At 40.9% G+C, this 18,671-nt stretch overlaps 1 protein-coding gene across 1 annotated transcript in view; it reads right to left on the bottom strand.

Moving 5' to 3' along the window:
* The window catches only part of ME1 (malic enzyme 1), a 196,668-nt gene that overhangs the window by 16,060 nt on the left and 161,937 nt on the right, over positions 1 to 18,671 (bottom strand). Inside the window, exons 8-9 of the mRNA XM_068937655.1 lie at positions 11,261 to 11,358; positions 9,366 to 9,479 (exon numbers count right to left, since the gene is read on the bottom strand). Of these exons, the coding sequence (XP_068793756.1) occupies positions 9,366 to 9,479; positions 11,261 to 11,358 (212 nt within the window). The remainder of the gene's footprint in view (positions 1 to 9,365; positions 9,480 to 11,260; positions 11,359 to 18,671) is intronic.

Genomic DNA, 18,671 nt, shown 5'->3' on the forward strand with positions numbered 1-18,671 from the left:
ACTACAACCCTTCATGGGCCACTGGCTACAGAAACTAGTGAGGTAAATTGTGCTAGCCAGATGGGTCAGTGTAAGCTCAGATTCACTTCTCCCCTATTTTAATTTCACACAGGGCACTCTAGCATTCTAAAGAAAACAATTTTAAGCTTTTTTCTTTATTCCAGCTTTGGTCCGAATTAGCTTGATCCCATTAGTCAGAATGAATCACGTCTCCAAGTAAATATTTTTCTAGTATATTAACTAAGAATGAAATATTCAGTTCTGTGGCTTAGCAAAAATAACAATAGTTAGATACATGCAGATTTTCGCTTGCAAATGCCTGTAAAATAAATCCTATGGTTTGGGTTTTTTTTACATCTTTAAATATACTGTAAAAAAAAAAGTATTTTAATTGTTAATTCAGTGGTCCTAAAAGAGCTACATAAAGCCCCCTAACAGCTGTGACTGAGATTTCAAGACCAGCTAACTGATTTGGTTACACAACTCCAACAATTTAGAGGACAGTGTTTTAGGCAGTATTTTTTCTCTCCAATAAATCCAGAGCTGCTCTGCTCTGCCCTGCTTCTGCTTTCAGAGCTCTAACACACTGACAGACCATAATGCTCATTGACATTTCCCTCCTTTTTCTAAAGTGAAGAGGTAAAGTTTAAAATATACTAAGGAAGAATTTGAATAAACTCTGGTGTTGTGTGTGTGCAGCACCAAGTCTTTTATGTGGAAATACCATCTTCAGTCCCGTTTGTAGCTGTCCGCTAAGTCCTCTGTCTGGCTCTTTTAGCATTATGAAAACATTCATTCATCCAGGAGAAGGCTTAGAAAATCAGTCATCTAAAGATGCATCCCTTTCAGCATGCCCAGCCTAATACAGTCTCACTGTTTTAGGGAAGCCCTTCAATGCTTGCCACACAGGAGAGGGATTTTTTTTCAGAAGTTCCTATCAGAGGAAGTTATTGCTCTGTTCAAACAGCAGTATGAAGAGTCGTCTAGGTCAGACAGCAGTTGTCTTAAGTCGTCTTAATAGCATACTGTGACGTATAACAAGCAACATTCCTGCATCAAATGACACTCCCAAAATCCATGCAGAAAGTCTTTTCCCATTGAAATCAATAGATGAACTAATAGACTCTTACTGTGATCCCTGCACAGCTGTTCAGATGGAGGACGCAAAACCATTCAGTAGAAGGAAGGCAAAGCTGGAAAAAGAGGTTATATGCCCTTCTTGCTGTAACTTTCCAATTTATTCTTTTAGCTCTGGCAATAATATTTGTGCTTGATGGACTCACTCTTCCAACTTGACAACGGCATCCAAAAAAGTATTTTAAAAAGGGGCAATCTTTCCTTGTATAATCTTTCTCATCGTCATGTATCTTCATATCATTTTCTTAACTTTCATAGAACAGGTAATTTGCCAGATGCTTGAACAAAAAAAAACAAAACAAAAAATAAAGTACTAGAAAGGCAACCATAGCCTCTTTAATGATACCTGGGCTGCCTAGATAACAAACTAAACAACACGCCTTCACAAGAACGCTGAAGGTGAAGAGTATTAAATACACTCAGAAAAATACTGTCTCTGTCATAGTATCATTTTGTACCAAGAAACCTACCGGAGGTTTTGGATCTGGACAAAAGAGAACAAAGCAGCCTGAAAACAGATATGTTGCTATGTTAGTAGCTCCCGCGGTATCTCACATGTAAAGTAACATGAGCTAAATTCTGTATTAGCAAATGAGTTACAGTGTGGACTGTGTTAAGTCGGCAGATGAAGTACGGAGATAAAGAAACAACAGCAGCATTCTCTGAGGGGGACATTATGCATGAAAGATCCTGGCAATTCTAAAACACCCATACTCCCTCCTGGAGAAGAGAGGGTCACTTTGATAACAACACGTGGATACTCGGATGCCAGGACCTTTCAGTTCCAGGGGCAAAAGTAGTACGGGACTCAGTAGTTAATAGCTTTATGAAAACCGGTTTGTGTTTCTCATTTGCACTCACACCAATTTTTAGACATTCGGTTGTCGATAAAGAGCACAACAAAGAAAAGAAATACTGGGATCAGGCTTTAAGTAAATGTACACCACAATTTCCACAGAAACATGCTCATATCATCATATGACAGAACCGAGTCGACGCTCGGGAAATGAAACAAAATTGACCCATCAGTAAAACCCCGAGGAAACTCATAGAAAACAGCTATTAAAACTGCACAGCAGACGTCTATACAAGATATTAACAAACAGGTGGCAAATCTTACAAATACCGGCAAGCGGAAGTCGAAGGCCGTGGGCTGAGTGAGCTGCTCCCGCCGGGGCTGCGGCGGGTGCCCGTGCTGACCAGCACAGAAGCCTTCTGAGAGTGCGGCCAAAGGGGCATGGCGGGAGGCTCTCCAGGATTAGCTCTGGCCATCGCCTCGGAGGCAGCCGAGGGACAGCGTTTAATGACGGCACTGTCCTACGTTAGCCACAGCGCTGGCGCTTGGCCCGTCCCAGAACCTGGGAGGCACAAATCTATCTATAAAGACGCCTCCGTTCGACTGTGTCAGCCGCAGCGTATTTAAACAAGAGAACAGAGATCGGTACACAGATAAACGCATAAATGCAGCCGAGCTTCTTAAATACTGGAGAGATGAGAATCGCAAAAATAAGAGAACTGTAGACCGAAAAGCAAAGCGGTTCATTAGTAAGGAGAGTATTTCCAACTGCATACATTTTTTTTTCCTATGGGTTCCTTACTGCAGAGTTCAAAGCAAAACAAACAAAAAAGAAGCAGTTGTTAGAGCATCCAGGAAGAAGGAAGAAAAAAAGCGTGTAGGTAAGAGCTGGAAAACCTCTGTGTTGGGAGACAATCTCTACAGGGCTTCTTTTGGTTTTTTTCGCCACGCACAAATCCGTGGCTAAAGGTGCTGGCAAACCGCAGGGAGGACTGGAGGCAGCAGCTGGAGGCACGGCTCAGTTGGGGGACGTCTCTGGGTGCTCCCCCAGGAGCACCAACGGGAACGGACAAGCCAGGTCCAAGACATGCAAAGAGTTTGCCAGAAGGATGCCAGGCTGCCTTGTATAGGTTATGAGAAGTACAGAAGAAATATTAAAAAAAAAAAAAAAGTGAAGGTATGGATATGAACTCACAGGTTCCTGAAGGCAAAGGGCTTGCAGGTGATGGGCACTCTTGCTCAGGAATTAAAAAACCAAAACCAAAATCCTTCAAACCTCCATACCAGGGTCCTAATTCCAAGGTTTTCACCTAACACACGCAGCTAAGGGTAAAAAGAGCAGATTCAGACCACGCAGATGGACGAGGGAACTGGGACATAGAATCAACAAATATTTTGCTGCCAATCATTTAAAAAAAAACACATTTTGAGCACGTATTGTCATAATGGTCAGCAGTAAAACATCAGATGTAGGTAATGTTCTTCCAGTGTCGACTTAAAAATATATTATTACAAGATTATGGCTGTTACCGTTAAGTCCTGTCAAGTGTTTAAAATACACCTTCCACGTATATAAGCAAACATGGATAACAGGCAGGACAAAGTTTACAAATACAACTATTCCAGCAAGACAAGATCTGGGAAGCAGGGCCAGTTAGGAAGCCACAGAACAACAGAAACAAAATGGAGCAAAATGATCATTCATTTCAATAATAGAAAATCATATACCATCCAAATTATGTCACCATCTCATCAGTACATCTAATGTATGTCGTGTCCAAGAGGAAAGAGTTATATGTGAACCAAACGAATTTAAAACTCAAATTTTTGGTGGTGCCACTTTCAGAGAGAATAATGCGGACATTACCCGACAATACCACATCAATCACCATTTTGCCCAGTCCTATCAAACCCATCAACTGTTTCTATACTACTGTTCCAGTGTAAGTAATACTGCAAGCATTCAAAGTATTTCCTCTCCGCAAACTTTATATTTCATATAGAGCAGGATAAATGCAAGATGATACTGCATAGATTAATTAAAGACCAGAGGTGGGAATAACTGACAAGCGAAAAAAAAGGATTGTCTCCTTGGGATAGTACATTAGCAAAACAAGGCAGAAACTACTTTAAGTAACTTTAGTGACTTGGAGATAGCCAAGACAATCTTTGCTAAGACGTAATGGAGGCTTTGGGCTCAAAAAGCGACACACAGTTGCAGTTAGCCATAAACGGCCTGATCAAGGACAAAAGTAGAGTCAAAATAACTGATATTATTTTGACATTAGAATAATGTAACATTAAGCTGTACATAAAAATCAAGATCAAAACCCTTTATCAAATCAGTACCTAGAATAAAATCCAAACATTATTTTCAAGGTGGTAATTGGTAAAACTGGTTGGGAGCATATAAACACATTCAGCAACAATAAGACAACCAGGGTGGGATTCAGATTGGCATTAAGACACTCGATATTGTGAGCTCTACAGGCTTCTCCGTGTATTACAGAAGAGCTCCGGTGACTGTAACAGGAGCGTCCACACGTACGTGACACTGAAATTCTGGTATCAGTCTCAGATCAGTTTCCTCCCTGCTCTTCATCATTCTCTAAAAAAGCCTGAACCTTGTATTCAACTTTGACCAAACCACAGACTTTAATCAGGGTTGTGTCCAGAGCCCGATGATTGGCTGGGAGGAACTTTTCCAGATCAGGTTGCCAGGGGTCTTCCAGTGGGGAGAGGAGGAGGACAAGGATGGTATGGTTCACATTCCCATGAAAACGGTTCAGAGGATAACCTATTGGATTATCTAGGAATTTCCAATTGAATTAATTAGGACCACAGAAATTGGTAATCTCTTGCTGTCCGGTGCTCCTCCTGTAAGAAAGTTTCATGCTCTGAGACCTAAAACCATCCGACCTCAGCTGATGTTTCTGTGCTTGTTATTCAGTTTGGGTTTCACCTGAATGGTCTGAAGTCTTACAATGGATAAGATCACACATCTAATGCATGTTTAAAACACAAGGTATTTGATTAGACACAATAATTATTGTGTTTGTACTCCCAACTTGGAGTACAAAACCATCAGGAGTAACGTTGTTCCAATCTGACATACTCTTCAAAACTGAGGATTCATCCCTATGTGTAAGAATCCCATTTGAGCCCCAGAGCTTACACGGCATACAAAAATCTTATGCTTTCTTGCAAATTCGGGGTAAATTTCACCACAGGAGAAGTAAATTGTGCTTGGCAGCCAAGAAGCACCCCTGTCAGCCTGTGATCCATCATCGGGGCAGGGGGGAAGGGGCAGACGAGCTACTGAGTCTCTTTAAATATCAAAATGCTTTACTATTTGCATGATGTCCCCGGGCAGCTCAAGAGCTATCTTGCCGGTCACCTTACCCTACTGTTAATAATTGCCTTAACAAAGAAAAAAAAGAAGGTTTTGTAACACATTCCTGGAATATGCCAACAATGGTAGAAGCTCATTTCTCATTTTTTGCCAGGGTCAGCCCCTACTAAATGAACATCCTAATACTGTTCCTCACTTTCTGCCTTGTCAGCTACTTGACACAAAAGAGTTCACTGTCTTTGGAGTTCATGGGTGAAAATGTGGCCACCAATCTAGCTGCACATCACAATGACAGCTTTAAAAAAAAGACACAAAAAGTGTTTGCCACACATGACACATTTAAGTATATTTGTGTGATTAACAGAAAAAATCCTAACAGTGGAATTATGGGAAAGAAGAGGAATGTGGGAGACCCTACCCATTAGTGTATTTGTATAGTCAAATACATTCCTCAAGAAGTTCCTATGACAACGTTCAGAGTTAAATACCAATCCCAGCTGCTTATACATAGTTTCCAAGTACACAAGACTGCAAAAGTAAATTTAAAAGTGCAATTTAATTAAACATTAAAACTTCAGTGCAAATGCACTGGTATACCTAAATAGGCCTTTCAAAAGGAGCGATAATAGCTATTTCAAAGAGTAAATTCATATCATTCAAGTGCCAAAATTCTAACAGTATTATGACCCACCTCCCTTCCTCATCTCCTCTGGGAAAAAAAGTGCATAAAGGTGTCAAAAGGTGTATAAAGCATAACAAATAGATGTAAAAAAACCTCTTAAATATAAACAACATTGCAAGGTCTCCATAATAAGCAGAGAACAAAACTATAGATAGTTCAGTAAACATAACTTTAATTACAAGCTCTTTCACCACAACATAGCAGAAAAGCTGGTCATCAAATTCAGTTTAATGAAGAAAGATGGTTCCCAGGGCAAAAAAAAAAAAACATTCCTCCAAGAAAATGAAAACACAGCTGCACTTGAAAAATTTATAAGCCACAAAGGAAAAATCCTCCATAAAAGCCTGATAAGTGACTTCGTGGCAGCTTTTGGAGGGAGGGAGGAAGGGGGAAACTGCTCACATTCAGGTCAACAGAGCTTCAAGGTCATTTTCCTTTGGTTTGCACTGGTTGAAAAACTATGCAAAAGTAAATGGAAGGAGAAACAATGGTTAAATCTGTAATCAGGCACTGCAATATTATTGATCAAAGGACAGAAGGAAATTAAAACAGTGTAAAAATTAGTTTATTTGGACAAAGGAATTGCTGTGTAGGAGTCCTCAGAGATTCTGTTATTTCTCAGACTGCCAAAGCAATAGATTTGAATATTTCTAGGACTGGAAGGATCTCCGCACCTCAGCTAAAATTGTTTTGATCAGGCAGCTTTCGATAGGGCAAATTTTAATGGGCTGTCATTGCATGGGTTTCCTTTGATACACCTCCTTGGTAATAAGAAATAAAAGCCAGGTTAGTTTATCCAAGGACCATTAACAGGTGAGCTAGCCTTTGGTTTGACAAATCTTTTCTTTGCAATGGAAAGATTTCTGACAAGAGAATTCTCCCCATCTTCCATTTTTCTCTCAAATCTCATTCCTTTTGCTTGTCTTATCTCATTTCTAAGACTCTGCAACGTCATCCTACTCTTGTAGCACTTCCTGTGATCAGCTAAAGCCAAAATAATTTCCTAAGTGTGCCTAAGTAAGGTATTGCCTCTCAGATAGGCTGGTGAAAGTAATCAGAGCGTTCAGGAATAGTTTAATAATTTACATGTTGTAAATATGACTAACCAGCAGTTAAATCGCAAGCTTCAAGAGGCTTAAGTTATATTTTCCTGTTTTTTGATAATCTGTTAACTTTTTTTGGAACATTCAGCTACAGAAGAAAACAAAGACAAGACTTAAAAAGCCCTCGACCAAAGACCAGCTTCCTTATGCCCAGCTCTGGCCACACACTGAAATATTACTCCCTTCCATCTCCAGCTGGCTCTTCCGAAGCTCATGCAGTGCAATAAGCTGCAGAAGGAGATGCCCATACATCCTCGAGTTGGCCAGACTTGGCCTCTGGGTGGCCAGACTTGGCGATTTGTGCTGTGAGGCCTCCCAGGATAACCAGGCATGACTTGCAACGTGCAGTCGAGGCTCTGACTGTTCACATCAGCATCTGGACACAAATTCGCCAGCAAGCCAAGCCGTGGTCAACCCTAATCTATCTCAGGCAGCTGTTACGTCTGGCCATCATGAACAGTTCACAAATACATTCCAGGCAGGACATGAAACTCAGTGGACTGCTTTTTGGACAAAATACAAGAGAAAGCCCTACTAAAAAGAATAAGCAACTGAACAGAAGGAACTTGCAGGCTGCGCGAGACCGATTGCCTTTGGCCCTGGACAACAGAAATACTTGAGCACACTGAAGCTCAAAGATGGTGAGCAAAGGATACAGTCACTGAAGCCACCACAAACTTCGAAACTGTGCAAGAGAATGAGTTGCTGTGTACTGATAGCAACACTCTGCCTTCTCAGCTCATGAGGAAATTAGCAGCAGCAGCAAGAAGTGTCAAATAAGCAGCCAGAGGAAATAAGTATGAGGGAAGAAAGGCTGCTCGACCACCTTAGCAGGCAGACATGCAACTGAGACCTGTTTCACTGCTTTAGAGCTGTGAAGTTCCTATATTTCTGTCCTCTGCGTCACTTTGTTTTCTTAATATCACCAGAAGGTGATTTTAGTCCAATTATATTATTTTACAATCGTTTTCCCAGTCTTTATGGTGGAGGAAACTGTGCAGCAAACCATTCTTCTCTGGTAAACTCTAGATTTCATCAGCCAGTGAAGATACACAAGCCTTCACTCAACCATGTTTGGACCCAAAGCACTTTGAGATTATTAGACGAATAGCAAAAAACTTTAAAAGCATTCATTTAAAATAATAAGTGGAAAAACGTATATCTTAGATACATAGGAAGTAGCAGCATACTTCTGCACCTGATCAGACTATTTTTGTGCTCTTTGGCAAGGGATGTCCTTTATAACATCCTTCCACCTCTTTGTCTATGGTCTTACTATCTATCTTCCCCATAACAGCAGGAGTGAACGGCGCTGTGATGTAGTTTAATAAACCAACATGGATGATTTTGGAGGTTACACATACTGATTGCAGAATGAAAGCTCCTGATGCAAGGCTACACAAATTATGCAAGCTCCTGATGCAAGGCTATGCAAATTACAAAATACCCTAAATATTCAAAAGGTAAAGAAGAACACTGCACATGAGTCAGTCTAAGCCTTTCTTTACCAACAGAGGCGAGCAGAAACAATGTCAACAAAATGCTAGGTAAAAATCTGAAGCCAACTGGGCTCTCATGCATTTCTTTCAAGTAGCTCACAAACTATTAAATGCATAACCACCTTTTAAAGCACACCAGTTTCTTTATTTTGGCACTTGGAATACATATGTTTCTTTATTTTGGCATATGGAAGGAATGAGGTAAGGGTGACTGATGAAGTCTCTCAGCAACTTCAGATTCTGACCAGTGTTGATAGCACTGCAAACCACAACATCTGCAACATGAGCTGTGTCACTGTGCGTAGAAGCTATTTGACGCAACATATCTCCATTCTCACAGAAGGATGACATTTTTGCAACACCAGGAAAAATATTCTCTTCAAAAATATTCTTATTCCCTTTTAAAAACACCCTTGAATGCTATCCTAATAGCATACATATACATCTTCACCCAAGACTGTGCTAATAACTAACAGTTGTATTTATGGGCGAAATATTAAACCCATAGGTTGAACATTTCTTTCCTTAAGTACTTTTTAACTGAACCGCTGAAAAAATCTCCTTATGTGATCATCCCTAATAGAAATGGTGCAGGACCTCCCAGCATAATCATGCTCCCACTGAAACAACTTAAGTGTCTGTCTTTGATCTAATGCACATAGAAAAGCAAAGCATCTTGCTACATCAAGAGATAGAAACTGCATTAGTATAAGCAAACAAAAAATATGTTCTTGCCTTTGTCTACAGACTGCAAATAACTATCATGATACGTAGGGGAATGAGAACATTGTATTACCTTTACTATTAATCCCTTTGAGTCAACCATCCATATCCTTTTGACAGCCACATCTTTAGATACCCCTTCTTTTTCCATAGCCATAACAATGAGGTTTGCTATCCCCAGTGCAGCCTGAAGAAAAAAAAAAAGAGAGGAAAATTAGTCTACAAAACTAAAAATGAAAGCAATCTCGTCGTCACTTAATTCCTTTACCCATTATTTTAAGTAAGCTTCTTAACTTTATTTAACAATAAAACGAGATAATTATTTTTTCATAAAGTAAACACTAATGAACAAGAACTACCATTTAGTAGTTAGAAGCCAGAGTTAAAGGTATAATACATGCTAAGATGGTATTTGCAATATGAACAGCATAAGACACAAACTCTAATATAAATTGTTAAAACTAACACTTATTCCACGCAATCATCTGAGAATACTCTAAGTATTTTTCTTCTTTGAAATTTAATTTTATTCATTAGATTTTTTGGCAATTTAAACCACAGGAAACTGCACTCTGCATCCCAGAAAGTAAAATACAGTCCTAAAATAAGTTTTGCTCCCAATCTTTCTTTAAAATGTCCATCAAGAAGGCAAGTCTCCTTCCACCTACTATTCATACGTTTTGTAACTCCAGACTTATCTTGGCTGTGCTCCCAGTGAAAGAAGGGGCAAGAAAAGATTCACTTACCAATATTTTGCTGAAACGTGTATAATTCCTACTAGATTCTATAATATGTCATCCAACAGATCGAGTGTCACATACGCATGGATTGAAAAACAGGCAACAGAATGAGCCAACAGAGCACTGAGTAATTTTGATTACTAACTCAGTATAAATACTTACGGGGTTGCTTCTGGTTCTTGTTATTCACTATTTAGTTTCCCCGAGAATCAAGCAAGATTCCCCTTTTCCTGCCTAACAGTTAAGAAATATGTAGTTTTATTCAGCGGAAGCTCCTATGTCAGGGATGATATCTGCCATTCCCTCTTTGTGGTAACAAGCATATTGACAATATTACTGGAAAAAAATACATATTAGACCACGGATTCATTTCTGTTGAGCATGGAAAAAAAAAAAGGGAAAGGAACTTTAGAGAGATGGACTGTCTTGACGTGAAAAGCTTTGACATATGCCAGCCATGGATGCAGGTCTTTCTGCAAACTAGGGACCTGATCTCAGTAGCACCACGTGTCGGATCAAATTAAAAACATCAGGACTACGCACAGCTGGGGCAGCGTAGTGTACCCAGAAGAGGGTTTGCTGACCGTGAATAGTATTTTTCAGAAGCCAGCGTAGGGTAGCAGACCTCGTACAACAGATGAGAGTTAACCGCACTGTAGATAAGTATGATCTTCACTTGTAAGAAGCTTAGAAACAGTAACTCACAGCAACTTAGGAAAGCTTACCCTGCAAAAATAATATCAAAAATCATGTGCACAAAAAATCTTCAGAAATGGATAATCTTGACATGCAGAATACTGAAAAACTCTAGTAGTGATGGCAAAAATCAAAGGGGAATAGCGTCTTATTAAGTAACACTGACACTGGTAAACATATTTTATTTAATCTCTCTTTAGTGACCCGATATGTTTCCTCATCTTACCAAAAATTTTGGTTTGATTGTTTATATTGAGAGTAGCTTGATGATTTACATCTGAAAAGCTAAGACTTGAAGTTTTAAAAAGAGAACAGACCTCCTCAAAATGTGTTTTGAAAAATATGAGGCTTGAGCAGATGATCTAGAGATTTTTTTTTAAGTTTACATTTGAGAACATAAGAAGAGACTTTCAGCAGCTGTTAGTGATCACTCTACCCACTTAATCTTCTTGTGAACTGGATACATATAACTTGGTTAAATACTAACAAAAGTCTTCTTGGGAAAATTTTTCCTGAAGTATAAAACACGTACCTCTCCAGCTCCCTGGAATAACACTGTGTGATCTGATAACTTGTTCTTAGTGATACGCAAAGCTGCAAGAAGACCTGCAACAGCCACAGATGCAGTTCCTGAAATAAAAAATTAGTATCTTTGGTTAGTCTTGAAATAATTAAAAAGCATTAGGCCTACACTTTAAATAATTTCACAGCATCTTTCAGCTGAAAGATACAAATACTCGGGCTAATAAAAAAGCATTTGTTGCAATGACAGCTTGCTTTACTTTGTTTTTTATGAAAAAGAAATATAAGTGGGAATATCTTCAGAGTAACACTAAATAAGTATGACTGACTGATTAATTCTACTTAAAGGACATAATGGCTAGTGCAATCAAACTATGACAAAGTATTCTAGCTAAGATCTTTTGCAGAAGGAAAGGATGGGACTGCCCAGACAGAAGCATTTTGAAGGACTTCAGGTACTGAAAATTAAGAATGGTATTATTCCTCAAGTAGATATCTACAATGATCCTACTGAAGGTGACTGACACCTCTTGGAACTTCCCGAGACAGGAAAATCCTTTAACAGCTATAAGATCACAACAAAATTTGGTGTCTCGTGTGGAGGCCGTAAACATCTACAGAGGAGCCAAGGCAGCTGAAAGAGCAGGGCTGGCTTATTGAAGTCACAGATTGTCCTGCCACACCTGAAAATCATCCAGAACTCCAGTCCACTGCCAGGAGGTGGAGGCAGGGAACCAAAAACTCTACGTAATCTAATGCCCTTTTATCAAAAATTATACTTCTTTCAGTACAGCTTTTGGTACAGCTTAAAAGCAATGCTTTTCAACGAATCCTGAGTAGACTGTGCACGGGAATGCTACCAATACAGTCCATACTTTACCCAGCCAATTAGACAAAAGTAATAGCCACCAGTATAACTTCTTGGTTATGAAACATACGTGTAATATATATTTATGTGTATACATATAAAAATATATACTGGAATAGAATAACAGTTTCAAAGAGAAGATCCACCATTTCTAGGAACCCCACATGCAACCTCCATGTTAGAAAATTTATCTATCTTAGCTGTTAGAGCACAGAAGTCAGCCTTTAAGAAAGAAAACTGAAAACCTGCACATGAGGAAATGTGTGACTGATCCTCAGTGTGGATGCAAATCCAGGCATGGATGAAACGGGAGAAAGGAAAAGGCAAATTTGAACATATGAACTTGCTTTATTTTGGTTTCTTAGCATCTAAAACACTAGAAATACCGTTTAGATCTATCTTTGAGTTATCCCACAGAGAAAAAAATGCTTATGTTTAGTTTTACGACTTGGCTTGTGGAGGTCCTTCTTCCCCAAATTAAGACCACAAAGAAGAGATACCCTTCTGTCTTTGAATGGAAAGAATTTGGCTCTAATCATGAAAAAGCTTAATAATAACAAGTAGGATAATAAACAGCCCTCAAGCAGTCATCTAACTCAAACTTGTGCATAAAAGCAGGATCATCCATACCTCTGTTATTTCTGACAGATCATTGTCTAACTTGTTCCTAATATCTTGCTTGGAGTACTCCCACGAGCACACCTCCTCAGGCAACCTACTCCATTCCTTCAATATCCTTTTTGTTGGAAATTTCTAATCTAAATTGTTTCTTTTTTTCTACTATGGCCTCTTGCCCTACCTATCCTGCAGTAACCTATTCTCTTCTCTTTGCAACAGACTTCTATTGTACTTGAAGACTGTTGGTGTCCCAACTCCCTCTTCTTAAGTGCAACAATCCCAACTCTTTGTGCCTTTGGAAGGTTATGTTTTCCTAAAGCGCTTATCACTGATTTCGCTCTTCTGGACTTCATCCGTTTGTTTCTTATCTTCCTTGAATTGCAGCACACCAATCCATACACAAAACTGCAATGGAATCCTTACCACCGCTGAATCTAGCTGTCACCTTCTGCCATGCTGAGGCAAGCTGCACTTAGTCACTAGTACCTGATAACTGCCTGTTCAAGTCTGAAGAGCCAACTATTCCCTATTCCTTCCTTCCTGACAAAGCCTACTGGGAGAGTGAAAATCTTTCTTCCTGGATACCAACCTCACCTAACAGGTTTACCTTTCTCACAAACTATCATTGTCACTAAAGCCCAGGCACAGCATGGACAAAAAAAAAGATTCCTTATTCCTGCAAGGAATTTCGAGCCATTAAGTACTGAAAAAAAAACCCAGAAAGAGCATTAGCTGATGCAAGTTTGCAGAGCCTATAAAGGCATCAAATATTTTGCTGAACGTGTCTTTTTAGAGAAGATTCTGAAAAACTGGTAGCAGACAGCGTTATTTCATCAGTAGTGAAGAAGAGGTATCAGTCACCAGTGATAAAGACTGAAAGGGGAAAAATGGGTTTTAACAGTCCTTTAAGATTTATGATGCCCACCTGATTTAGAGAGAGCTGACCTGCAGGGTGCTGAACAAGGGCCCTGAAGTTTCCCTATTGTACAGTGCTGGGAATGAGAACGGAATTCTCCCCTCCTTAGTCAGTGAGTGGCATTGTCTGACCCAAGGAAACTGAAGGTGAGGCTATAAATGACTTTGAGAAAGCAGAGATAGCTTACAGGGAGGAGACTGCTGGTTCCTTGGACTCTGCTTCTGATGGCCACAGTGCTAACCGAAATTGTCTACAAGCCAACTGGTTGCTTTTGAAGTGAAAAACCATACCGTTACTGATTTTTCTCTTCAGAAAAAGTATGAAACAGATAACCCTGAATGAGGCACATTTGCTATTTACAGGCCTGCTTTTCCACAAGCAAAACAAATTTTCAAACTCAGATAGCAGTAACCTCTACATTACGGTCAAGGAGATGTTCAAAACATACATTTACATTGCAGGCACACAGAGTACCTAAGTTTCAAATACATACAGCTAAGAAACTAAAAGAATACAAGTAGTAAGAAACCCACACCGGTTTGAACCCAGATTCTCTTTCTACTCTTGACACATAGGAATACACAAAGTAGAAGTACACTCTTAATATACTGATACCACTGATTAAAGTCGTTCCTGAGGATGCTGAGGTCCTGAGGATCAGATGCTCACCTATTAGGGATCCACACAGACAGAGAAAAATATGAACACTAGAGTCACCAGAACCCTTTAGAAGATCACAGAATCACAGAATGGTTGGAGGTACCTCTGGAGCTCATCTAGTCCAACCCCCCTGCTCAAGCAGGGCCCTCCAGAGCACCATTGTGCAGGCTCACATCCAGGTGAGTTTTCAATATCTCCAGGGAAGGAGACTCCACTGCTTCTCTGGGCAACCTGTTCCAGTGCTCTGCCACCCTCACAGGAAAGAAGATTTTCCTCAGGTTCAGATGGAACTTCCTGTGGTTCAGTTTCTGCCCATTGCCTCTTGTCCTGTCGCTGGGCACCACGGAGAAGAGACTGGCCCCATCCTCTCGACACTCCCCCTTCAGATATTTACACACATTGATCAGATCCCCTCTCAGTCTTCTCTTCTCCAGGCTGAACAGGCCCAGCTCTCTCAGCCTTTCTTCAGAGGAGAGATGCTCCAGGCCCCTCATCGTGTTGGTAGCCCTCCACTAGACTCTCTCCAGTAGCGCCATGTCTCTCTTGTACTGGGGAGCCCAGAACTGGACACAGTACTCCAGGTGAGGCCTCCCCAGGGCTGAGTAGAGGGGCAGGATCACCTCCCTCCACCTGCTGGCAACACTCTGCCTCATGCACCCCAGGATCCCATTGGCCTTCTTGGCCACAAGGGCGCATTGCTGCCTCATGCTTCACTTGTTGTCCACCAGCACTCCCAGGTCCTTCTCGGCAGAGCTGCTCTCCAGCAGGTCAACCCCCAGCCTGTCCTGCTGCATGGGATTATTCCTGCCTAGGTGCAGGACCTTGCACTTGCCTTTGTTGAACTTCAGGAGGTTCCTCTCCGCCCAGCTCTCCAGCCTGTCCAGGTCCCTCTGAAGGGCAGCACAGGCTTCTGGTGTGTCAGCCACTCCCCCCACTTTAGTATCATCAGCAAACTTGCTGAGGGTGCACTCTGTCCCTTCCTCCAGGTCATTGGTGAATACATTGAACAAGACTGGACCCAGGACTGACCCCTGGGGGACACCACTAGCTGCAGGCTTGACTTGCACCACTTGACTCTGCACCACTGACCACGACCCTCTGAGCTCAGCCATCCAGCCAGTTCTCAATCCACCTCACTGTCCACTCGTCTAGCCCACACTTCCTGAGCTTACCTAGGAGGATGTGATGGGAGACAGTGTCCAAAGCCTTGCTGAAGTCCAGGTAGACAACATCCACTGCTCTCCCCTCATCTACCCAGCCAGTCATTCCATCAGAGAAGGCTATCAGATTGGTCAAGCATGATTTCCCTTTGGTGAATCCATGCTGACTACTCCTGATCACCTTCCTGTCCTCCACATGCTTAGTGAGGACCTCCAGGAGGAGCTGTTCCATCACCTGGAATGGTGGTGGAATGGAGGGATCCATTCCAGGGATGGAGGTGAGGCTGACAGGCTTGTAGTTTCCTGGCTCCTCCTTCTTGCCCTTTTGGAAGACTGGCGTGACATTGGCTTTCTTCCAGTCCTCAGGCACCTCTCCTGTTCTCCAGGACCTTTCCAAGATGATGGAGAGTGGCCTAGCAGTAACATCCGCCAGCTCCCTCAGCACTCGTGGGTGCATCCCGTCAGGGCCCATAGATGTCAAGTGGATGTCAGGTTTGGACAAAAGATCTCTAACCCGATCCTCTTCGACCAAGGGAAAGTCTTCCTTTCTCCAGACTTCCTCTCTTGTCTCCAAGGTCTGGAATTCCTGAGGGCTGGCCTTAGCAGTGAAGACTGAAGCAAAGAAGACATTTAGCAACTCTGCCTTCTCTGTATCCTTCGTTACCAGGGCATCCATCCCATTTAGCAGCGGGCTCACGTTCTCCCTAATCTTCCTGCTTTATGCAAGACACTGCTTTATGTATCACCTCTTTAAAAGTAATCAACGAGGAACTAACATAGTGTTTCAGCAGAAAACTTCAGCAATTCTGTATCTTCTTAGTTATTTTTAGAAAATTGGCAAGTATAAGCTTCTAGCAATAAAAGTGGTCTGAAGAGCAGGGCTTCTGTATCCCCATGCCTCCAGGCTACAGTGAATCTGCTGTGTTCAGGGAGAGAACTGGCCTTCTTTATGATTATAACCACAGAGACCTGGAATCTAATTGGAGTTAAGCAAGCTGATCTTAGGTTTGGAGTCCATTTATTAAAGTTCTTTAAGCTTCCCTGAATTTCTCTGCAAATCACTGTAGAAACAGTAAGTAGAAGCTAGAAGTAGGAAGCCTGACAACTCTCAGACTAAAGATTGGTAAAAATATGTATTCAAAACCAAGTTAATGAGTGATGTAATTTCTCATGAAATGAGTCCCCTTAGAATTCCAACGTTTGAGACTCCTAAAATCTAGTCATTGCTATTGGTGACATCGCCAGTCCCATGAGGATATACCCAAGGAAGGTGCTCTCAGTGAAAGTTGTGGGCACTCACCGCCTCAGAGCAAATGCATAGCAAATGCACAGCATATATGAGCATATACTGACAAACTGATTTTTGTAATGGATTTCCTTTTCTAAAGGAAAATGCAATAATCTAAACAACTGGAGATTGAAAGCCATGAGAAGGGAAGCGCGTTCCTTAAAAGTTGCTTAAGAACATGACAATCATGCTGTGGAAAAGATATTATGCATTTTTCCAGTCATTATTCATACACTGCTGTTATAAAATACATGAGATACATGCATTTTCTACAGATCTAAAGCTCATCAAGGTCCTTAAATATGCCTCAAGTGACTCTACAAAATTATCTGCTTAAAATACATCAACTGGGAGTTGAAAGTTGGGTTTGAAAAAGTTGTTTATACATAGGATCATCTGAGTTTGACAAACGGTTACATTTTTTAATAAAATGTAACCCTTTGTAAAATTTAAGAATACATTTTAAATACATTTGAGGAAGTTCCTGATAAAGTCACTTTTTGAAGTAGATCTACCTGAAGAGTTCAAAACCAAGAGATACAAGGTATAACAAAAAGAGTTTGTTACATGCTTTTGATTAAGAATTTTCCCTTCTGTCATCAGAAATAGAGGACACCTTGTTCTTAGCCCACTTAATGTTTAGACCATACCAAGTTGTCATTTTTGGTCTTTTCATTACTTGCTCGGAGAGCTGAGATCATTTACTCTCTTTTCCCACATTTCTAAAAAAAAAAAAAACGGTTCCTCTGAGACATGGCTTCAGGAACAACGACTGTCAGGCTGAGGCACTTCCACACCGCAATATCCAAGAGTTAGCTTGTTCCTTTCCCAGATGAAATTAAGCCTTCCTCTGGCAAGCACCAAATTGGCAATGGCCAAAAATGAAGAAATAAAGAAGTTAGACTGCGTTATAAATTTCCCTTGGTACTTTACCAAACAACGCTCGTAACGTTCTGTAAAATCCCATCTTTTGGATGCCAAAAGCTTTATTCTATTTTATGTTACCCAGCTGTGTTTGCAGGAGAGGAGGAGGAAGCCTGCATAACATGCCTTAATCCTCAGACCATCGGTCTAGTCTCCTGAAAAAGAAAGCTGCCTCAGAAGGGCAGCGTTTTAAGGCCCAGTTTCTGACCTCTGAAGCCCATTTTACTTGCCAGAAGCTGGCTGGACTTGTGGCTGCAGCAGCACCCTGCTACCACCAGAGGAGATCCCAGGAGCCGCACAAGCTGTCCTGCAAGATGCTTGCTGGTGGCAGGGACGTACAAAGCTATGTGTACAAAGATATGAATGTGGTCCTACAGCTGTGAAAATGAATCACTGAATCTAACATGAATGGGAATGCTGGTATCCTGCCTATCTTCATGACTGATGTACCGCTGCTAAGCTTGTTAGCTAGCCAAACGAACTATCATTACGCATTAACAGTTGTAATACCTATATCTGCTACTTTTACAAATTCTATTACCACACAATCTTATATTTTAAGGAGAAAGAAAAGAGAAACAAAAAGTGAATAAACTGTTACAGTGCATGTCAGTAAAGCTTTGCACTGATAGTTTGTGTGGACCATGTGCTGTGGTTCCCCACATCCTCATTCAGATTCACAACTAAGGTTATGATAGGAATATATAAAGGCTTTAGATATCGCATTTCTTACGAATCATGGTTTGTACAGAAGAAATGTTCTAAAAACCGTATTTTAAAAGTACATCTGTTTTTTTCAGCCATTTGAATAAATGGCTAAAAGCATAATAATCCAGTTTTATGAGAGTACTGCGCTCACTATCAATGTTTGCTGCTGGCAGCGACTGTCATCACTCCTTGTCAGCAGTTTGCCTGATTTGCTCTTCATGAAAGGGGGGAAAGCCATCAGCGTGAATAGCAAGTCTGTTTAACCGGAGCTGCTCTCAC

This window comes from Struthio camelus, chromosome 3 (genome assembly GCF_040807025.1).
Source record: "Struthio camelus isolate bStrCam1 chromosome 3, bStrCam1.hap1, whole genome shotgun sequence".
Lineage (NCBI taxonomy): Eukaryota > Metazoa > Chordata > Aves > Struthioniformes > Struthionidae > Struthio > Struthio camelus.